The 24269-nt window shown below is 38.5% G+C and overlaps 1 protein-coding gene across 2 annotated transcripts in view; it reads right to left on the bottom strand.

Moving 5' to 3' along the window:
- The window catches only part of PTPRN2 (protein tyrosine phosphatase receptor type N2), a 620737-nt gene that overhangs the window by 28472 nt on the left and 567996 nt on the right, over nt 1-24269 (bottom strand). For both annotated transcript variants that reach the window (XM_072328503.1, XM_072328501.1), the window contains exons 17-19: nt 16804-16881; nt 4671-4790; nt 3412-3578 (exon numbers count right to left, since the gene is read on the bottom strand). In XM_072328503.1, coding sequence (XP_072184604.1) covers nt 3412-3578; nt 4671-4790; nt 16804-16881 — 365 coding nt within the window. The remainder of the gene's footprint in view (nt 1-3411; nt 3579-4670; nt 4791-16803; nt 16882-24269) is intronic.

Below are 24269 nucleotides of genomic sequence, written 5' to 3'. Positions count from 1 at the left end.
GTTGTGACTAGCCACCTACCACAATCCTAATATACTTTCAATGACAAACTGAACTAAACCTATCAGGAAATCAGACAATCAGAGACGCGCATTAGGGAAAGACACCTTATGTTTATCAGTTTTATTGAAGGGTTTCAAACATTTTCATTGTCACACATTTCAGAAAACGCATTAAAACAAAGGGTTTCAATCCAGGTGGTTCATAGCTCTGACTGTGTATAGTGTAAGAAAATATTTAGAACTGCGGCAACATCTCACTTCATTCTTAGTTCTGGCTAATGAGACTGAGCTGAAAATTCATCAGTAAGCAAAGTTCTTGAATGTTGAAGAAAATATATATTATATATATATATACATATACAGGAAGAATTAACTTAGAAAGAATGATTAGTAATACAAACCAACCCTTGGCTCATTGAGTGAAAAAGAAATCATCATGCAAACCATCAGCAAGCAAAGGTCAGAGGTCGTTAGAGGCTCAGAAAAGGGGTTTCCCACATTGTCCCTGCAGCAGAGTCACAGTTTCCAATGATCACTTTTGTGACTATGCAACTGGGCTCATATTACTAGCTGCAACATCACAAAAATGACACTGGCAACCGCTAATTAGCTGGCAAAATAAGAATTTGTCCATTTTTAAAGTGAGCAGTGTTAGTAAATGCCATTGCACACAGCAAGAAGTGATAGCATAATAGATATATAGTTTAAGCAAAGCCCTCACATGTGATGCTAATTATCTTTTAGCTTAGCAGTCCCTCTTTATAGTGTAAATGTGCTCCCTCTGGGCTCAAGAAATATTTAATTACACATATCAGTGCATGACTAACAAGCTAGTCCAGAGCAATAATGATTGGTCTATTGTTCAAAATGAAATTAGGACTCCAGAAGCATTTAAAACTGACCAGCAGTTTCTGCAGTAGCCTCACCTCTCAGGGACTGTCTTTTGTACAGATTTTTGAGATATGTAAAATAATCTCTTTTTGGCAATTTATACCTGCGTTATGAAAGTATGACAGATTATTCCTCAAGGTTTAATGTGTCTGCTGGATTCTAAAACACTTATACATAGCAAGAGAAATGTAAGCTTTCAGTTTTCAAAGAGACTTGCAAAATTCACTTGAATAAAGATTGTAAGGTCCATATTTCCACAGACTCTGGGCAAGGTAATTTTGGGAATCCAATTTTTCTTGGTGATGAATTATAAAAAATAGAGGGTTGGTTATGTATATGCTTAATTTCATATATGTATGTGAATATATAAATATACACACATATCCATATATATATACAAACACACTGAATGCACATAGAAACATAGATTAAAGGAAATGAGAGCAGCCCCTTCCTAGCACCACCTTACTGTGAGTATGGCAGTGCTGTCAGACATTTATTCTGGGGGCTTTATGACTCAGCTGTTGTAATCCAGCAGCGCTTGTACTTTAAATAGGAAGCTTCAGGTGCAAACATGTATTGTATAAATGAATGCCAAATGCATTCCCTTTTTTGTCCTTAAAAACCAGCAACATCGGATGACCAAGAAAACTGAGATTCATAGACCAGCCACTGTGCATGCCAAAATTCCTTTTCAGAAGGAATTTTACTATGCATTCAGTATTATGAGTTCATTGTACAAAATCTGCACGTAGCAAATGATTACAGTACCCTATGCTGGACTGCGAATACATATTAAATGAACACTCAGAATTCAATTAAATCTTAACAGGTTCATTCCCATACTTGCTTTAAATGGAAAGGATAGAAGCTCAGCTACTCCTCTCATCCAGTTACAGTTTTGCTTTTTCAAGGCATTGCTCAACATGTCTTCAACACGGCCGTTTAACTCTTACTCAGTATCTCCAAGCAGCACTTGCTTGGAGATGCAAGCTGTGACACCTAATCTTGCAGTTCACAAATGGACCTCAAGTCTTATTGACTCAAATGGGAGCTGAGGGGCTCCAAGCTTCAGATGTACAGGCTGTACAAGCCGATCAAGTGATACCAAATTTCCCACCAACTTTAAAAAGCAGAATCAGGCACTGTGTTGAACCAGTGCTGCAGCCTTGCACAGCTTAGCGAAACCCATTTAGTATTTTCACTGCAGGCAACTTCTACAATACCATAAGCAAAGGAAAATCAACAAAAATCACATTAAAATCTGTATTTGAATCCAGAAGAGGGAACTTCGGAAAAAATTCAGTTACAGTTTCAACTCCATCCTGTGGCTGTGCTTCATTCCTGTGCTCCTCCATGACTGGAGCATGTCCTTATGTTCTTACCTAGCCCCAGCTCTCAGTGACTGCTGCACTCCGTCACTTGACTTGCAATGAGTGAGGTGGCTCTGCCTTGAGAATGATTGCAATATAAGACTGCTGGTGGACAAATGGTGGCATTTGGCCCTACATTTTTAAGGGTAAAATTATGCCAGCAGGCAACTGTGCAACCAGATCCTGCTTGGACATAAGCCAGCTTATCACCACAGATGCATATCTCTACATCAGAGCTCCAAGCACTGATTGAAAGAAAAAAAGATTGGACCTTTTGGGCCCTGAGCCCTGTATAATCACTTTGTGGGGTTGTGGATAATACTGTAGTGCAAAGAAGAAAATGGGAGATCCCAGAGGCTGCTCGTGGATTGAGAACCAACTCTTGAAACCTCCTGGAGATTCTTTTCATTAGTCATGAGCGCACTGCAGTGGATTAGTGGGTACACGCTAACGCCTACGCATGGTGTGCTGGGCATGGTTTGCAATCAAGTGAAGATTATTTCTTTCCAATATTTATCATGCACAGCTTTAATTTTCAAATTAAAATTTAGACAGACCCAGCAGACACAAAGGAAGGTGACAAGCTTTCACAGTTTTTGCCTTTGTCTGTTTGTATTTTAAAGCCACACTGACTTTCTTTAAAATCCTAGAGGACATGCTTTGTCAACATTTTCATCTGCTTTCTCTAATTTCCCCTTTTCTTCAACCAAATAAAGTCTAGAGGCCTCAGAAGCAAACACTACCATGGCAATACCATTATTGCCATGTGACTCCAGCGTGATTTTCTCTTTAAGTGTGCTCATACAATGCACTCTATTTGTGAGATGCCTGCAATAAGGATCAGAGGAAAGCCACACAGAAGGCCTGCAAGTTCCAGACGTCTAAATACTTGGAAAACAAAGTACAGAAGCACTGAAGAGCTGTACAAAGGGAAGAAGACAGCAATCTCTAAATGGGAACTGAGTGTATCTATTTGTGAGGCAATAGCAAAAATCAATCTATTGCAGATTTTTATGTTAGTTTATCATTGCAGCATCACAGGCTTAGGACGCCCTTCCAAAAGAGAATTATTAGAATTACAGCTAGTTTAAGTTTAGTTCCTCAGATTTGAATTGCCTTAAATAAACTTCCATACTTTGCGCTTTACCTGCGGAAATCCAGCAGCGACCTTGTGGAAGCAGGAACTCTCTGATCATTCCAGCTGAGGAAATGGAACTGTGTCACCGTGCGGGTCTCATTTGTCTGCAGGTTCTTCAGGTAGAAGCTCCTCACCAGGAAATCCTCACACCAGATGTGCTCAGAGACAAGGTTTACCTGCACCCCAGAGAACAAATGGAGATCAGGAATTCCAGTTGCAAGCCACAACTTCAGAATTGCAGGTGTAAGATGTCTTGGATGAAGGAAATGCATGAAATTTTATTATCAACTTGAGCGTTGCTGTGAAAATAACTTTCTCTAGCAATCCGTGGTGTCAGGAAGGGGTTAGCTGCCTCTGCTATCTCATTGGAAACATTAAAAAAAGTGCTGATAGTTTTAATGCCAATAGAAAAAAGATGAAATTGAAACCTGTCATTGTACGAATGCAAAAGGCACTGCCTAAAAACAAACCAGACTTCCAGATGCTGTGCACACAGAAATGCCCACCATGCATTGCTTGGCCCATCCAGAGTGGTCTTAGAAATCTCACAGTGGAATCCATGTGAGAAATCAGAAGTTGAATTTTCAGCTATGTAGAAAAATAGGCATAAAAATGGAAATTATTTTCAAGGTTGGTCTTTTCAGAAAGGAAGCTTTTTCACTTTAGTTTAAATAGCAATAGTTCTCGATATTTTCCTATTTGTATTTGGCATTATGGTGTTATTTTCTCTCTCTGCTCTGTGAGACAGCTGGAAAAACATGACAGCCATTGTCAAGGCTACACTTCAACAAAACTGATGACACAGTATTTTGGGTTAGCAATGTATAGCAGAAAACAAAAACGTGTATTTATTGTTGTGACTGAGGCAAATGGTAAAAATAGATGGCATTAATTACAAAAGCTATATGGAAGCTTTTCTACAAACATATACATATGGCTTTCCTAAGGCACTGTTCACCAGTTCTAAAATTACTAATAGTCCTATAAAATATAAACATACACTTCTGTATATCAACCACTTGCAAGACTGTTTTAAAGATGAAATCACTGCCCTTGTTTCCCTGTAACACTCAGTTCACGATGTTATGAGGTGCAAGCCACAAGGCAATTAAAACCACCCAAATTTTAGGCCAATCTACGACTACTTGAAGACACAATGAGGCTACTTAAGATGTACAGGATAGATCAGGTGAAACAGCATTTTTCCCTGTATGAAATGAAGCCATGCTCTTCTCGCCCTGCTTACACCCAGTGCTTTGTTTCGGTACCTCGTAGATGTGGTAGAGGTTTGACCCTTCGTCGGGCCAGTAGTGGTAGCACTGCTTGACTCCGCTTTCCGTGAGGGGTGTCAGCATGACAATAACGACACAGCCGTTCTCCCAGACCATCTGCAGACAAAGAAAGACACCATAGCCACACTGTGACTGCCTAATTACTGCGTGACATGTATAATTACTGCACTCAGACACACAATCAAAATTTATTCCATTCACAGGAAATTTATTTCATTTTCATTAGACACTTTTACTCTGCAGCTGCTTTCAAATCCCTGAATAAACTGGCACCATATTTTGCAGGCATCCATGAAATATTAAAGAATTTCCAGTGATTTCAATTCACGTCTTCTGTAAAAACCTCTCCTTGTTCCTGGTACTGTGTTCAAATGCTTTTCTACCAAACTTTGAGATCCACAAAGGAAGCACTGAACAATGCTTGCAAAACACGCAGCTCCTTGGTGTTTGAAACTGAATACCCAAGGAGCACAGATATGCCATTAGCAGCGCTCTGACCTGCTAAAGAAGTCGTATTTGCTGAAACCCGTGTGTGTCCTCATCCCTGATTCCTTTCAATTTCTCACACAGCCGAAGCTACAGAACTGCCACATTGCTGAAAGTGGCATAAAAGTTGCATCTCAACAATAATAGGGAAATAAGTAAAGGGCAAGGGGAAGAAATAAACTGACCAAATCTCTTCTTCCAGGAACACTTCAGATGGAGAATTCATCCTTTCACACAATTAGAAAAGAGTTATTGCAATGTGCAATATTTTCTTCTTCCTTCCTTTATGTTTCAGTTTCTTTCTGCTCCCTCCTTCCTTCTTCTTTTGTTTCTTTTTTTCTATCTTTTTCTTTCACTTTCTCTTTTCCTAACCCTTCCCTTCTTATATTTCTTCTTTTTTTTTTTTGTAATCCTGGCAATCCGAGGGAAGTCCAACCCATGCCGCAGACGGTGCCCCCTCAGAGCACAGGTACAGCATGAACGAAGGGGAGCTGTATTTCCCCATCAGCATGAGCTCTGAATAATTCAGACTGGCCATAGAGCAGAGCACAGGAATCTCATCCGAAGGATTTGCGGTTGCCTCACACCAACAGCAGAACGAGATGCTCTGGTCTGATGCATCTCTGTTCCAAACACAGCCCATGGCTGAACAAAAAGGCTCCTATGAATTAATACCAAGCAGCATAATCACTAAAAACTGTTATTATTATGCTGTACATTGATGTTATATTTGCATACAACTTTCATTGTCTTTTTGCTCGCATATGAAATTACTGAATGAAGAGTAAACGTCTCTTTTTGTGAGGGGTTATGTTTATTTCACAGAAATATTTATAAGCGACTGTATTGACATGTAAATTTTGTAAACAAAAAAGGCCTTTGTCTAAACTGAGCAAGGATGAGATGATACATTCAATTCAAGGATTATTATTTTTTTAATTACATATCAAATAAAAAGGTTTCCCATTCATGGATAATGATGTTGTCTTCTCTTTTAAGAACAGCTTGAATATATAGAAACAAATAACATTTTTTCTTGCTTATTTTTTTCCCCCATTTTGTAACATAATAGAAACAACTTTTAAAAACAGCTTAGAATTATTTATAAAAATTGATGTAGGCTTTGCACAAAATGGGCTTATTTGTAGTTTTGGACAGAAGCAAAGGAAAAAAAGATTGCAGTTGAATACAAGGAATAAAAATAATCTTAATTCTCTTTTTCTCCCCCATGAAGAGATTTTAAAAAACAAAATATCCATAATCCATCTACCCACCCTCCATCTACCCTCCTGCTAAAAACTGACAGCGCTGAAAGAAGAGCAAAATACTTTAAACCGATGGATAACTTATTTTATAGACTGATGTGGATTCAGCATTTATATCTTGTCTCTGCTTTCCTTTTGGGCCACAGCTGGCAACTTTCTCTGCATGTAAGGAAAATGATACAGATTTCATTCATTCTGTCGTAGTTTCACCTTTTTTTTGAGTCAGCAATCAGATTACGATCAGAATTCAAAACATGTATCTTACTTTAAAACTAGCCCCACTAAATCAGTACTTTCATCACATAACGATTTAATGTGCCTCTAGAAGGTATAGAAGCTCATTGAAGCCATTACGAAAATGAGGAGAAACACAGTTTTTATGAGTGTAATAAAAATACAATGATCTAGACCATAAACTAATCATCGAGCACTCTGCTTGTGCCACCCAAGTGTAACATTATAAAAGCCCACTCGTTTAGAGAGGAATCCTTACAGTTTGGCAGCCGCGTTCATTGGTTCAAAGACACAGCATTTCATTAGACAGGGGCTGTCTGCATCTCCGAAGATTTCATTAAGCATAAATCCAAATGAAAGTTAATTTAAACAAACAATTTGAAAGTTACTCTGGAGTATAATATTTCATTTTGGTCATAGAGAGAAAATGTCAAAGTCAAATCTACTAAATCAAGAAGGTAACACAATCTATTGGCAACATGCCTGTTTCAAGCAATTGTCAGTGCATCTCCTTTGCTTACCATTGAGATGGGATATTCAGCAAGACTCACAGACTGTGACTTGAGCACCACTGCTCTTTTTTTTCTCCTTAATAACTTAAATATTAGACCATTAGGCTATTACCTGGATTGCTTTCCAAATGAAGCAGAAGAGGGATGAGTAAAAGGCAGTTCACAGAGTTTCATACAGTCCCATCTGTAACTTTTCAAATGGATTCAGAAACAGCTCCCACCACCCAGAACTCAGCTGTGTTTTAGAGAGTGTGGATATGGCCATGTACTAGAAAGTGGCCCCAGTGACTGCCTCTGCCATGATGGGCAGGTAGCATAGCCTCAGGCTATACAGTGCTCCACAAGCTCTGGGAAGCGCCTTTGGTTACCAAATGAACATTTCAACTGGATCCAGAGAAGGAAGGACGTTCCACTGCAAATTCACAATAATTTATGTCGTTCTGAACTTTGTATGATTGCATAACATACAGGAAGCCATTGCATGCAATATCAGAATAAAGAGAACGTAGGGTTCTCAGAGCAGAAGCTTTTCTTTTTAGGTATCTGTGCGGAGCCTCACAAAATTAGGTCTTAGACTCTAAGTGTTAACTACTGTTAGGCAAAGAACCATATAAAACCAAATGCTAGATCACTTTGCACAGGTAGTTTCATGTTTATAATTTACAGTAATACTTGGAGGAGAAGAAATGAATAGAGACTTCCAAACAGGAGAGATAAAGTCTGAGTTATGTAGAGGAGCTCACCACAGAGTTTTAACACAAACATTTCACTGAAAATGAAAGACCGAATAATTCTGTGTGACTTGACTACCTTAGGTCTACATGCTATGTTAAGTATCTCTAACGAGGTTCTGCTGTACGTATCATTCTCAAAGCATTTCTCAGACAAGAAAAATGGCATCCCTTTCCATTTATTGCAAATTAAAGGCTGAATCCTGCAGCCCAAAGATGAGCAGTGAGTGCGTTTGACATCTGCGGGATTCCCTGTTGATGAAACCTACCATGTGTAGAGACCACATGCTGTGGCTATCTAGTGTGCCAGTCTCACAAAAAGGACTTCTGCATTGGGAGGAATTAAGTTTAGTGTAAATTACTTGCAAAGGAGGACAGAACTGCTTTTTCAAAGAAGCCACAAATAGGAGAATCACTGCTACAACCATAAATTAATAAAACACCAGCTTTTGGAAGCTAGTAAGTATATTTTAAAACCGTGCTCTTTACTGGCTTGTAAATTAGATGACTAATATGAATTATGAATTCATCTTCTTATTTATTTTTTTTAAGAAACTTAATCACTTTGAAGCTTCAATTTACAGTGATAGATCCAATCCAAATCCTCTTTTTAGCCATTTTCTTCTTTATTTTAGTGATGGGGAAATGACAAGATATTTGGTGCATTCAGACACCGTTCTTTTGACTGGGACTAGTGAAAAAGGCTCTACAATATGATGATTCAAAAGTAGAAAATAACTGGGATGATCAACTAAATCCAATCTGTTAATTAAAAATTACATTTTAACCACAACAGCAGCATTTTGAAAGAGATCTTCAGAATCAGACTCAGCTCCCTGAATAGTTGGAAACTGCAGCTGTTTGGACAAGCAAGCAAACAAACAAAAGCCAAATAATTTTTAACAATGATCAAAAATTAACATGGATAAAAACAATTCCTAAAACAACAACAAAGTAAGGTATTAAACCTTAGATGAATAGAATATACATCCAATGCACATCTCCACTGTGATTTCTTTCAGGTTCTCCACTAGAAACAGGAAATATGTTGAATAGAAGGAGCTGGAAAACAATATTTTATGGAATATTTTAAAACCAACGCCCATTTTTTAAAATGGATTTGAGAGAAAAGGGAGGGGGCTTTTAACTGCAAAAATATTTTGGGGCACTTGGAATTTTGGTTGGGTGCCACTCAAAATCAAATGTTTTGCGAAATGTTTTGGTTGTCAGTGATATCCTTTGGATATGAACAAGGGTCAAATCTGACAAAATCAGTGCATCCATTTACAAATCCATAGGTGTACCAAACAGCTCAGTAGGTCTGTAGTTTTAACAACTAGCTATCAGTTATCATCTGTGTTTAATTAAAAACTGCAGTTTTAAAACATGAAGTGAATGCAAACTGCTCCATACAACACATGCACTATATCCATGCTGTCGCAGCAACAATTCTTTGGAAACCATTGAGGAGGGCAAACTCAAGATGGCTGTGTGTGTTGCAGTAACTTCTGCTGTACCCAAGAAACATGAACTACTCTTCTTCTTCATGGGAGACTGATAACTCAAGCCTTATGAGTAAATTATTTAAGTACTTCCTTTATTATTGCAGTGCTGACAAAACCACTCTAAATAGGGACAGTCCCACCAAAACTGCCAGAAATTAACTTTTCACTTCAGCATTTGAGAGACGGAATATAAAAATTAAAGGGGACAGAATTTATAAAAGGACCACTTCTAGGTGCCTCCTCTGACCTGAGCTGTAATTAGAAGTGAGCGTGGTAAGCACACACTCCTGTACCGAACGCTTATGGAATTCCTAATGCTGTATTTTATTTCACGTTGCTTGATAAGTTACTAGAGCTCTAGGGGCTACTGTTCTGTGCCTCTCTCTCCCTTGCTGTTTTTCTTTTATTAAATTAAAACATGCATATTTTACACATTGAATTACTCTGTCTTTTCATCTGCTCTTCTTTCTGAAGGTGAAAACTGATTAGACATGCAGAAAGTCCCTTCCCAGGCAAGGAAAATAAAACTTTGGAGCCAAAACAGCTTGAAAGCAACACATTCTGAACAGAAGAACAAAATTAATTTCAGCACTCAAAGTGCATGCTGAACTGGGGGCATGTAAACCAGCAATTAGATCAGGAGAGGGTCTGCTGTAGCTGTGCTTACTCAACCCACGGGCCTGAAAGATGGATTTTGCAAGGAGACTCATTAAGCTACAGACACATGGACTTCTGTCCATAGGGATTTTCCCTTGGAGATCCTGATGACTAATCCTTTTTGCATGGGAAACAACCAACAGACAATTCAAAGACTGTGTTCTGAATGTGCTGGTATGATCTGTGAGGAAAATGACTGTCAAATTTTGAACCGTCTGACAATATACAAGAGTATATAGTATATATAGATAGAGACTGTTACTATAAAAGTAATTTTAGATTAAGAAATACAGACTGGGGGCAATGAAAAGCAAATTGCATCTGAACTCCATAGGCTCAAATCAGGGCTTTGGTCTTGGGACTCTTTTTGCACCTTACATTTAATAGTCATGCAGTAAGAAAATAATCAAAGGAGCAGCTGTATGCCCCAATCACAGCAGCATAAACCTCTGTTCCAGCCAGTAGTAGGTACTTGTCTTTAAAAAGAAATGTGAAGTATAGTCTCAATTTCAAGAATATATCACGCATTAGCAAATAGTAGAGGAAAGATACAGTAATGAAAAGCATGGGTTTGATTCAGAACATGTTGGCAAATGTTCTTATTTATTCCTTAAAAAATATTAACCTGATACGGTCAACACCTGCATTCTGTCCTGGTTCTGTGACAGACCCAGAGTTGTTCATGTGTGATACCGTCATTGCCTGATCTCTAGGGATAAGGCTCTGGGTGAACTATCTAGCCTGAGCTACGCACCTTTTCAGGTAAAAGACTGGGAATTTCCTGGGCTAGACAACAAGTGTTGACTTTATTCAGTCTCATGGCTTACTGTTGTAAGTGCTTTTAACTTTATTGCTTCTCTGCAAAATTAGGGAAGTCATATTTCTCTTTTCCTTTCCCAGAGTTATATGGTGTTCATATACTTTGCTGATTATGTTGGCCATGGATATGGTCATAGATATAGGAAATCACAAAAAGACAACAAATACTGATGTAAATACTTATGTAAATAAGTATCGTATCTGATTTGACTTTCCAAGGAAACAAAGAGGCATACAGTAGACCGTTGGGCAGGGACTGCCTTCTCCCTCTCTCTATTTCACCTACTACAGTAAAATAGAATTAAAAAGAAGTGCCCTTCTCCCCAAAAAGGAGACACAGCGAAGCACAATGTGGGATACAAACAATTCTAAAAGGAGAATAAGACTGTGTTTTCCAGAATAGAAAAGATAATGGTCTCCTACAGAAATCTCCTTTTGGAGGCAATGAACTTCAGCAGACATGCAATTTATAGAACTGGTGTAATTAAGCACTTTTTTTTTTTTTTTTTTTTTTTTTTTCAGTTAGCTTGAAATATCCAAACTCCTAGGACAGTTTATTGCATATTATCCCTGGTCTTAGAATACCTTAAAAGTTAAGGCATGTACTTCATGTCAAATACTTCATGGAATTATAACCCAGCACATACGGAAAATAATAAAATTTTATGCCTCCAGAATTATTCACTACATGGAACTCCTGCTGCGAAAACTTGTTATAGATCAGAAATGTTCTACATCCTCTTTCTTTTGAATTATGTTCAAAGAGATGTTGAATTTTAATAGTGCTACGTGAAAGAGCTGAGTGAAATCTCACTGAAGCTGCTGGACAAAATCATCACCTTCCATTCGAGATAAATGCAAGAAACAAGCAAACTCTTTTAAGGAGCTTGATAAGTGAAATTACAGAAGTTATCATCAAAAACAAATGAAACATGAAGCATATGGACCCATGAGTTTTTCCAGAAACTGATATGCTTAATGCAGAGAGAGAGAGGCATTAATAAAGGCAAGATGATTAATCAAGATAAGATGCAAAAACATGTAAAAGGAATAAAGAAACTGCCGGCACAGCCGACAAACTAGCACTGTGATCCTGGTAGAAGAAAAGCTGTAAGAAAGGTTGGGGGCAAAACACTTGGTGGATGAGGTTTGGGAAAAAAGAATTTATTACCTGTTACTTGATTCCGCCTCTGTTTATTTCTGTTCAAAGAAATAAAACTTTGTACTTCCTTTGTAAATAAAATGGAACTGTATCAAAAGCAACACCCTGTCCTGATGATGAATTCTCTTTCCAGCTGAGAAGAAAAAAACACACAGACCTGGCAAATTGCTTAAGCACTCAGGTAAAAATGGATTAAAACCGTGTGAGAAGAGTCATCCAGTCTTCAAGAAAGGGAATTGTGAGGTGGAATTCCCACTGAAGCAAAACAGAATCAATGAATGAGGTATATCTCAGAAATAGTAATTGGTAAAAAGAGATGAAAACAAGACCAGATGAAATTAAAAGAAGGCCTAAATCAGCTGGAGGCTTTTCAAAATTAATTAAGTAGTGGCTGGAAAATTTCCAGAACAGTCTAAGAGATGACATGCAGGCAGAGATGAAATCTCTGCTTGAGCTGCAAACACAGGGAATCCAGACAGATTAGGAAGCCCTGTGGCAAAACAGATCAATGAGGTGACTGACAACACATCTGCTGCAGGCTAGAAAGTTTTCAAAGAAAAAGGTAAACCAGGGAAGCTGGAACTAACTTGGGGCTTGCTGGCTGACAGGAGTTATGGTAAGGACATAAGGAGCTGGAGAAGTAGACTGGAGGGAAGTCTGATGCCTGGAAGTGGATTTGCATCATCAGAAAAGCCACAGTAAGACACTTTTTTTAGCATTATTCTTTTTATGACCTGAAAAATATTTGAAAATAACCCACATATGGGTGTGTGGGGTATCTCCAGCTCAAAGACTGCTTCTCTGAAAGAAAAACTTCTAGTAAACAAATCTCTCTCTGCTTAACATTAAAACCCAAATGAACGGAAACACGTAAAGTGCTACATCTAATCAGCAGCTCTAGTTGGCCAAGTGAGATGGTACTGAAGAACAATACTTGCTCTTCTTCCTCATCTTACCAAAAATAATGTTCGAAAAAATAGTGAGAAGATTGAAACTAGTCGTCTTTCAGCCTCATAGGGTACTAGGCCTGGATCTGCTCATCAGCGCTAAACAAGATAAGCTTGGATAAAGCATCATCAATGATAAATTAAAAATTAAATAAAGTAAATCTTTGCACACATTGGGAAAGAGAAGACACTGAACTGACCATGATCTCTGTTAGGATCTGGGCAATGTGAAAACAGTAAATAGGAGTTTGACTGCTGTGTATCTAACAGCACTTGCATAAAAATACTGGGCACTGGATCAACATACCTGGTTTTAGAAGGCCTGACAATAGAACAAGGAAAAAAGATTATCCAAAACTATATAATCAATTTGGTCTTAAACAGAGATCATGAATGTGAGTGACCACATGATAATACAGAAAACACAGAGATGCACAAGAGCAAGCACTGCAGATCAGTGTTGGAGCTAAGGAATTGGGTTCCTTTTTCACACATCTACATTGGAAAAAGAGATTCAGGAGTATCCACAACTTCATCTTTCTGCCAACATGCTTTTGGTCCATCAGACCACCGAAATGTTGGTCTAATGTAAAAGCCACAAAACAAGTACAGTGCCTGTCTGGTAGAAAAATTCAATGCAGGTTTAAGAGAAACTAAGTTTAGAAACTGAGTGTCTGGAATTAAGCACTGAACCTAATTAAGACAGGTCAGGAGCAGCCTGGATTTCATGATGGATATTAGTTGTTCTGTAAATGCCAAGAAATTATTTTACACTATCAAGTTAAACAAATATTTGTAGACAAGTGTTTTCCTGAAAACAGCTTGAACTGCTTAAAGGAGTGGAAACAATTACACTGGCTTCTTGCTGGGGTAGCCTGGCAGCCAAGGAAAGTGGAGTGGCTGGTGCTCACCGTGCAAATAGGATTTAAGTCTCTGTCTTCAAAAAGAGGAAGCAATAGATGTAGTAAATAATGGCAATGAAAGTGATGCCAAGCTCCAAGAGTCTCTGTTGGAATTGCTAAAGCGTGGCGTTGTGCATTTAGACAAGGAGAAGGTGAATGATCCCAGGTCTCTCTACTGTGGAACTGGTCACTGTCATAACCATCAGTTGGAAAACTGCTCCACTGAGCATGCAGAAAGGGAAAAAGTGGCTCAGCTTGGCATCAGCTGACTTGAGTGGAGGAGGGAGAGGGAGGAGAACCACTGAGAAGATGTAGCAGAAATGAATAATTGAACCTTTAAACAATCCCTGGTGGCAGCACCACCATCTGAATAAACTACAGAAAATGGTATGCAAGTAAACATCAAAGGATTCTGCACTGCAAGGAGTTAACACTGTTCTCCATGGCAAGTTTCCCTTACTTAATATAGCTACTGTTAGGTGAAAAATGAATGCAATCTCAGCTCCTGCTTCTGGACATGAAGGGCAGGAAATTCAAGCAAAGGCTTTTTTAACTTTTGCAATGGTCTTATTGCACTTCAGCCGTTATGGCTACAACACTATGCAAGGAGTGAGTCTCCCCTAGTTTGTTTATCACATCTGGTTAATAGCTTGGGCCATGCAACAAAGCTTGGGACAAACTGGAATGGGACTTACCTGATAATGATGGGACCAAAAAAAAGTGGGCAATGGAACAACCAGACATAGGGTTGCTATGTTGAAGTGACAGATATCATCAAAATGAAGAAACAAACTTTTCGATGGAAACCAATAGAAAAACCAATAAAATTATATTACATCAAGAATGGACACAGCCACACTTGAGCAGGAGCTGAACCAGGGTGGTCAGATGGTTTCCTTGGGGCTACGTACAGCAAGTTTGGTGGGGAAGATGGGGTGATCTGTCAACAAGGGGTTGCAGGGATGAGAAACAACAAGAGCAAAAGGAAAGTGAAGGAAAATAAAGAAAGTCATTCGTAGCATGAAGATAAATAAATGAAATAAAATAATAAAATAATCTCTTTTCAATAAAATTGAAAGAGATCTTCAAGAACAGAATGGGATGGAAGCAGCTTGGATCACAGAACAAAGAAATAAAGTTTCAGCTTTGGTCACCATGTCTGTGCAAACAGATCATCAAACTGTTCAAATTAGAATAGGAGAAGAACAAAATATCTCCTTTACACGACATTGATATGATTTATTCTGATTTCTGTGTCAGCTGCAATGCTTTCATACAATTTGTTCTTTGAACATCTTTAAAATTGAGGGCATTGAGCTTCTCAATAGTAAAAACAAAGCCACAAGTAAGAATATACAAAATATAAATATGTGTGCCGCAGCGGTAGAATTCCCGTTTGCAACACCAGGGGGCCCGGGTTTGAATCCCCCCTGTGGAACAGGGGGTAGAAGTGCCGCTCTGCTACACAGAGGGCTCGAATCCCGGGAGTTGGACTCGATGATCTCTAAGGTCCCTTCCAACTCGCACAATACTATGATACTATGATGATGATACAAATGTGAAAGAAAAATGCAATTACAAGGGATCTTAAAATCGGTCTGCTGAATAGCTAACATAGTATTTGATTTTGCTTCTTTAACTTAAGAAGCAGATTATCAGGTAGGATGCCTGATACAAGGAATGCTCTCACTAAAGAAAAAAATATCAGTCTTTTCAACTGTCCCTAATTACCAAACACTTGAAGGCAAAAATCACAATTTTCTTGAAAATTTAATCCAGAACAGCAGCTCAACTCACTTCAAGCAGAATGCATTTGTTCTGCACTTCTAAAAACAAGGCCCAAAATATCTCAGGTTGTGCATTTAAATATCCAGACACTCCAAGTCAAACAAAGGTTCTGAAAACTTCTCGACTGCTCTTCTATTTGAGAAACAGTAGGGATCTGTGCTATGAAAAGCATATAGCATTCTCTTTAGTAGGGTTCCATTGATACTTATAATCATAGACCTATTGGTGCAGACAAAGAAAAAAGGTGATTTCAACTCACTGGAAGCTCCTAAACCACAACAGCTTTTCTGAAATACGCACTTCATTTCTCTTCAAAACAATATAAGATAAAAAAATATGCTCATGTTGATAATAAGCCCAGATTAGTTTAATACTTTCTCCTCCATCAGCTTCCATAACCTTTCATGCAAACTTCTGTGCTTTCAAAGGAGTGCATACAGCATGTGATGGAGGCGCTTAGCCTGGCCATGTGTGTATGCCCACATCAGAAAGCTGCACAAGCACTTGAAAATGCTACATGCAAACTAACTCCTATTTGTGCACTGGTAACTACTGTTTATAGTCCAGCAAAAAAGGTATGGACCTATTTTACTTCATGTAGCAGAATATTAACTCAGCATTCAACTACCTGTGGTAGGGAAAATACACAAGCACTTGAGCATTTTGGAGAACTGGGGTATGCAAGAAATAGATTTTGGTGCAAAAATTCACAACACAGTGTGCTGGGTCCTTTCTGATCTGGAGAATGACACTGAATTGTGACTATGCCCTTAAGAAGGTCAAGACCTCTGAATGTCACTCAGTCCTTGACAGCAGTTTAGTTACAGAGATCTGGTCTTAAGTTTGACATTAAAATATGAAGAATTGGACCAGAAGTTTTTCCATATCATTTCTAGATCAACTCTTCCTTCGAAGGGATTCTCACATTCATAAATGGTTTTAATATCCATACACTAGATTTGAAGGAGTCATTTCAGCTATGTTTTTTTGCAACTATTGTAACTCAAGCACAACAGATTTTACACTCCCTGCATTTTGAGAATGGAAGAAAACATTTGACTTGCAATATGAAATCAGCTTTCAAAGAGGTGCTTAACTTACCTGCCAGAAGTCAGCAACAGTAGCAGGGAGAGGGCCCTGGGTGGCAATAAACGCTGGGTTTCGGGGGTCGTGGTCCATCTGAAATAAGGAAAGAGAATACAGACTGGATTTAGTTGAAGGTAAATCCCTTGCTGTGTTACAGACAGGAAGTATGCCGAGGCATTAACAAGGGTCTTCCTAAAGGCCTGCTATGTCACTCCATCCTTCACTGGCAAGCAAAGAATTTTATTTCTATTTATATGCCCAGAGGAGACCTTTTTCCACAAAAGACTGATGCTACCACATGAATATCAGCATGCTTGATGAGCAGTGTCCTAGGTCTTCAATACGCAGAGTAAGATCATTTTATGGTGGCTGTCAAAGGCATTTATTTGAGATCAGTACTGTGGTTTCATAGCAACCTAGAAGCCATCTGAAACATCTTTCTACACTGAGTGTTAAGAACTCTCCAAACACCTACAAATGTTCTTCATTTCCACTATGCCAGTCAAGGGCTCGTGTAACTCAAAAAAAAGCAAAAATGGGGAACAAATTCAGTTTCTGGCTTTTTCTGGTTAGCTGAACTGTCTAAATGCATGGATTTGCCCTCAACAGAAGAAGTTCTGCCTAAAGACCTTAATTATAACATTTAATTCAAAGAGCAGAAAATTCACTGAGCAGAAAAAATAAAGAATCTAAGAAACAAAGCCGTGAAGAGTAAATAGGATTAGTGTGTTACAATGAATGTTTTCTAACCGATGGGTGGTTTTTTTTTTGGTTCTAAATCACAGGAACCATTCTGCTGAAAAAGAAGATCTGCTGATGGGATTACAAAACAAGCAAACTCATTCCGACCCTGAACTAGGCAAGACAAAACTTTGAACATCAAGAAAAAAGACATTGAAAATGGCAAAGAGTTAACTTATACCTATGTAGCTGAAGGCAAAATTTGTCTCAATGCATGATTCTGTTCCATAAGTAAAGATCTGAATAAGAATGAATGTGAGTCACATTTGCATTAACAGGCATCTCCTGAATTTATTCATAGCCTATCAAAATGTTCAGTGATGGTACATGTCAGCATAAAAGAAGGCACCTCATAATTATATGCAACATAAAAGAGGGAAGAACCATAAAAGAACAGATGTAAGTTATTCTAACAGAACAACAATATGATGAATGTTGCAAAAAAGAAGAGAATTCTTTAATGCTTCTAATTTTCTGATGTATAATTAAACCAGACTTGATATTAAAATTCTCCATGACAACACAACACAGGTAAAACGAAGCCACTGAACAAAAGCTTACTTCTAATTCACCACCCATGGTTACCAGAAACCTTGACCAGAATGTCTATAATACCATCATTTTATTCTGAGCTCCACTGAGATGCTTCTCTGATCAGCAAACAGCTCTTCACAACAAGCAATTGCTCAGACAAATTCAGCCTTGCCTCTTGACAAAAGCAATTTTGATAGCAGGACATTTACTACTGGGTATTTTGAGATTGGTGGAAAATAACTTTCTTCAGAAAGCAGTATTAGTAGAAGAAACTTACAAACCATTTCAAACTGGGTACCTTTTTGTGTGCTTTGCTTTCGGTTACATTTGAGACACTGAATTGAACACTGAAAACAGCAACGGATGTGATTAAGCAGAAGCAGGCCTAAAGGTTATTTCTCTCTATGGGCAGCCTGGTCTTGTATTAAATGTGGAAGCTGGCGACCCTGCCTGCAGCAGGGGCATTGGAGCTTGATGATCCTTGAGGTCCCTCCCAACCCAAGCCATTTTATGTTATAGTGACCCTACAGTTAAATATTTTGTTTTGTTTTGTTTTGAATCCCACAGAGATCCATAGGATTTAATCATGTACTTAAATGTTTTCCTACTGCGTAACTAAAAATCTTAGCTTAGAAAAATTAGCCTGCACCAACAAGGATGTACTACTCCCCATGGAAACTCCTGTGAGCTGCGTGCATGCACTTGAAGATGATGCCACTTGTCTACTTGTGAGTTCAAGAGCCTGACTTGGAAATATAAGCAATGGTGAACACATGAAACTTTATAAACATAATAGCTTAATTTGTCCTTAAAGCAAACTCATTTGTACATAGACATGCCAGAAAACAAAGGCAGAAGAAATCAAGGATGATGCAAATAGTGCTGTCATGAAGGAAATACTTGTCAACATTCAGCTAGTTAACTCAGGAATAGGACAATCTTGGCATTTCAGCATAAATCAACCTCTGTCACCAAGGTGCTGTTGGAACACGGTGAACATTACAATAAGCACAGAGTAGTGAAGTGTATCACTAGTTTAGCAATAATTCAAAAGACAATTACAATTATTACATTTCAAGCAGATTGTGTTGCGCGGAAAACAATTATGAGCAGAAACTCTTCTTGCTTGGAGCAAGTAGAAGACAGCAAAGAGCCCCATCACACTATTAAATGATCTTTAACTGAATAAAAATGAAAGCAAAGATTAAACTAATTAAATTAAATTCCTGGTTTCATCAATTTTCTATCTTATGGATTCCTAAGGCCACGTATTTTGAGCCAAATGCAACCAATTGCTATTCTGGTCATTCGGTTTTAATGTGAGCAGGTGACTGTAAGGGACAGTTCTTCAATGTTTTTGTTATGGTCTTTTTAATTGTCTCAAGGTCACCAAGGCCATTTTAATCTATCAAAGTTAACAGAAGTTTGAATAGAGAAATAATAATCAGCAACAGGTTTTAAATGAACTAACCAAAGATCAAGTAAAAGGTCTTTTTTCAGCCAAGGATCCCTCAGATTTCTCACATCACAAAATAAAGTGGAAAATGTATTCAAGAATAGGGAACAGAAAGCTTCATACTATCAAGTATTATGAAAGTGAAAATCAATTGCTTGCTAATATTTTACTTAGGAAAAGTCTTCACAAATCATTCGAACAGTAATGGTTCAAAAAAAAAAAGCAAGATTTTCCCCTTTATATTCCTATCAAAGCACAACATTCGCATGACTCGCATCAGAATTGGTGGAACAGCCTTTTTTCAAAAGAAAAAAAGGTGCAATTATTACAACAGTTATGCTGTGGTAGAAATCACATTTTCTGATGTAATACTACAGAGGCAAATCTGGTGATAATGTTTCCGCATGGGATTCCATGTCATTATATTAAGGAAAGAAGGAATCAAGGAACAAATACTATAATGGGCCATATTAACTGTGGTCTTTTGGTCACTACCAAAAGCAAACGAGAACAGACAGGATCAGCATTCATGTTTATTGCTAGAAAACACCTGCCGCAGGAAGCAACCCCTAACTGTTAAATACATTAGCGGCATATTGATGCTTTGCCACAGTAATTTGTTTCTTTATTATTAAAGTTGGTTTACTGTATCTCAGAGCAGCAAAAAACTGACTTTACTAGTGATTAACAACAACTTATTTCACTTTTCATACAAGGGCTCCACTATCCAGTTGTTCTGTTTCTCTAAAGAATTCTGTATTTTTGTGAGTTAGAAATCCCACGGCTGCATGATCTCACTGATAATGCTGATAAAGTACAGCAATATCAATACATACTGGGAGAAAATCCTCAAACCTATTGTGTTCAACAACAGTATATATAGATCCTTGTGAAGCAGTCTTCATAAAACTGGAAACTGAAGTAAAAGCAAAGCTGTCAACAGGCATCGATGGCCATTTTAAACTCTCACGTACATCATACATTGATCCATTCCTGCCCTGTACCTTCTACCTCAGATTCTCGGATCCTTACTTTCCGCACACTAAAATGCTGGGTGTGATGTGCTCTCAGCCACACCATATTCACCTTGACCTAAATCTAAGCTGAAATATTCCTATATCATATAAGGTCAGAATGAGATTCAGTGGAGACTAAATATGATGGAAAGAAAGTTGAACTTTGATTAGCGCCTTAAAAAATTGAATGAATTCGAGGTACTGTGTGCCCCCGGTGGCGCAGTGGTATAAAGTGCTGCTTGCGGCACCGAAGTGCCCGGGTTCGAATCCCCCGAGCAGGGGGTAGAAGTGCCGCTTCGCTACACAGGGGGCTCGAAACCTGGGAGTTGGACTCGATGATCTCTAAGGTCCCTTCCAACTCGCACGATACTATGATACTATGATACTATGATACTGGGTAGTTTCACATTCAACGAGCTTATATTGTCCATATAATGTATGTCTCTTCATCTATTTACAGCACCCTGTGAGGCATAAATAGTCTATAAAAGGATAAAAAAATAAAATAATAAAAAAAACAAATGTATCCAGCAAATGCTTTTGAACTTTGCAATCACTTAAACTTCAGCATTAAAACAAAAGAAGGTAGACTAGACCTCACCTTCATGTTTGGATTAAAATTTAAAACAAATGTTCCATCCTTCTTTTAAAACCCCTAATGGAATGAAAGAAGTAAATCTGGCTGTGAATGCCATTATGAATTTCAGAGCCTATTCCTGGTGATGAAATTTGTATGCTGTGTTTGAACAAACTGTCACGTTAATGACATTCCTCAGTCTGGTGTCTTCAATAATAAGCAAACGGAGTTTTTAAATGTAGTTGATGGGATTTTTTTCTCTCCCAGACACCCTATGAGGAAAAACAGAATTCCCATTTACTTTCATGACCTCTGATTTAAAAGCAAAGATTGCACATTATTTACCACTGGATGATTTTCCCGAAATTTAATGAGGATTAAGTACAAATATGACAGATGTAATTATCACAGTTTTATTCTGCACAGTCAGGGTCTCCTTGTGCCGTAATTGCAAGCCTTTCATTCAGCAGCCAATAGCAGAGTTATTATCATAGTACTTTATTTTGTTCCAGAGAGGAGGGAAACAGATTTCTACCCCACTTTTACCCTGCAAATTCTCCCAAGGACTCATTTTGCCTGGCCTGACACTACGTGGAAATTAAATGGCTACAGAAAAAAACCTGGACTAAATCCCCGCTAGTTCTCCTCACCTTCTTCCAGGCATAGTGAGGCCATCAATCTAACCCCAGTTTTCACAACATGCTAAAGGGAAAGCTGCTCTTGAGGGGGCAGCACTTTTTAAAAGGAAGGAAGATGTGGGCAAGTGGCCAGCTCATTGTCTAGCAACAGGATTTTTTACTCTGTTCTGTTGCACTCATTTAGACTTAAGGTAAGGCTGAGTGATCCCCAGCTGGAGGCTGAACCACTGACCCAGAAGCTGGAGATACCCAGCAACATGTACATGACTGGAAGCCTCCATACCCAAAGCTCAAATATAATTACTTTATTCTGCACTTTTCCTCTGTCAGACAGCTCACAAACACTGGGAGGAGAAATCTCTTCCAGTGTAGAGCCTCTGCTATTAGCAACCATCTTGTGGTTCACGATGCTCTCCCAACCCAAGAATTGGGAGGTACAAGTGCACCAGCAACATCACAGTACTGACATGGTAATTACTGATGTTATTTAAGTAGAAAGGCAATGTTCTGGAGGAAAGAAACAGAAGAACATTTGGAGTGTGAAAAAAGTAGACTTGTTTTTACTCCAAATCCACTAACAGAAAATATCTCAAACAAACAGTAGTAGTAATAGCAAGCGTGACCTGCTCACAGTGCAGAAAATACTGCAGGATCAAGGGCCTGACAGAGCATTTTGGTAGGCTTCTGAGGTGATGAGAAGCACTGAAAGTCCCCATCACTTCTATGTTCTACCTCACTGTACAAAAACAATTCCAGGTTAACAAGAAATTTACTGCAACCTTAGGATATCTCATTCCTCTTGAAATAAAGCAGTTTCCAGGGAATCTTTCTAAGCTATAGGCTTACAAACTAGTGATTTCTTCCCACAAACCTTCAGGAAACACACATTTTAAGTACTGCTTTCAAAACAGCATGACTGTTGAGTTAGCTAAACAAACTCACAAAACCATCTGGAGCATCTCTTTCCTTGGGCTAACAGGTCGTCTATGCAAATGTGTGCTGTGGCTCTCCTTCCCACACTGCAGGATCCCTACCCTTAACTGTTTCTGTTGGCAGTTTTCTATGTCTATGAAAGATCGTGGATTCTTGTCCACACCCAGACAAACACTTGCATATTTATACATCTCTGTGCGCATGAATACCACTGTAAGAGACAGGAAGACAACCTGAAGAAATTCATTTCATCGTGTGACTTCTTTTATTGGACAAAACTCTCGAGTCTGAGAAAACTATATAAAAGAAAATTTCTTCTAAACTTGTAGAAGATATCCTTGAATGCTGGATAGAGACACCAGACTAGAACCCCTTGTAAAACCAGAAACGCTAATGCTGTGTCAGTGGAGACCCTCTCTCTGCCATAGCGTGGTGCATCCAGACAAAGTAAATATCTTGCTAGTTACGTCAGTGGAATATCTTGGCTTCTCCATTTGCAGCACTACTTTATCTAACACTTGTCTCATCAATGCAGTTAATATATACTATAATCCAGAAATACAATTGCAACAGGTATCTAAATGAGTTTCAGATTTTACCCTCAACCAAGCAAAGCTGTATACCAAAACCAGTTAAGACTGTGCTGACATAGGCTTGTGGGCAACTTGAAGAAGTCCAAAGTCTTCTGTTCAGCAAAAATACAGTATCTGTGCTGCTTCCAGCTCGGAATCTGGCTTAGAACCATATATTGCAATGTTGCGGTTCCATTTCTTGTAGTAATACAAATTAGCACCATGCACTTAAAGGAAAAAAAACAGTATCTCAGTCCCTGTTAACACCCTGCACTCCTGCATGTGTTTCTAAACCTCTCTGCTTCTGACATCACATCAAGGCAAACAGAATTCACCCAATGCGCTATAAAAACAGGCAAAAGGAGCACTGAAGCCCTGGACTTGAGCCTATGATTTTATAAGTGGGATACAAATATCCTGGAGCTCCAAGTTACCCTGATCATGGGGCCAGCTAAAGTCTGGTCTAGAAATGCTTGAAGATAGCCTCAAAACAGCTTCAATCCATGCACATCTTACCCCTGTCCTCTGAAACGGCAGCTAGCAATTCCTGAAGACTGCATGTGCTCTTCTCTATCCTCAGCCAAAAACAAAAGTTTCCTGAGTATATCTGCTGCATTCTTTGTATTTTAACTCTTTGAATAAAACATTTGTATTTATTCAATGAAATGAGGCTTTTGAACTTCAATCAGAGTGAAGAATATGAAGAACAGTTTTGATGTTTCCCCCCCCCGTCTTCTTTTTGGGGGGAAGTATCATCAACAACACTGGAAGGAAACAGCCTGTAATCTCATGCTGTTGCAAATCGTCAGTTGCCTTGCCCACATGAATTGATTTAACTGAGGGAGTGATACTCCCCAGGAAAATGAGATAGTAATGGCACACATAGCCCACTTCATCCTAAATTCTTTATCATAAAGTTTCACTCTAATAACTTTTTCCAGTAATGTGATTAAAAACCACGTGCATCGTAGTAGCTTCATAGAGGTCAAAAGAGACTGCTCCTTTCTTCCCCTT

The sequence above is a fragment of the Excalfactoria chinensis genome, chromosome 2, assembly GCF_039878825.1.
Source record: "Excalfactoria chinensis isolate bCotChi1 chromosome 2, bCotChi1.hap2, whole genome shotgun sequence".
Classification (NCBI taxonomy): Eukaryota; Metazoa; Chordata; class Aves; order Galliformes; family Phasianidae; genus Excalfactoria; species Excalfactoria chinensis.
Note: the sequence above shows the minus strand (reverse complement) of the source record. Positions and strands in the feature narration are given on the sequence as shown.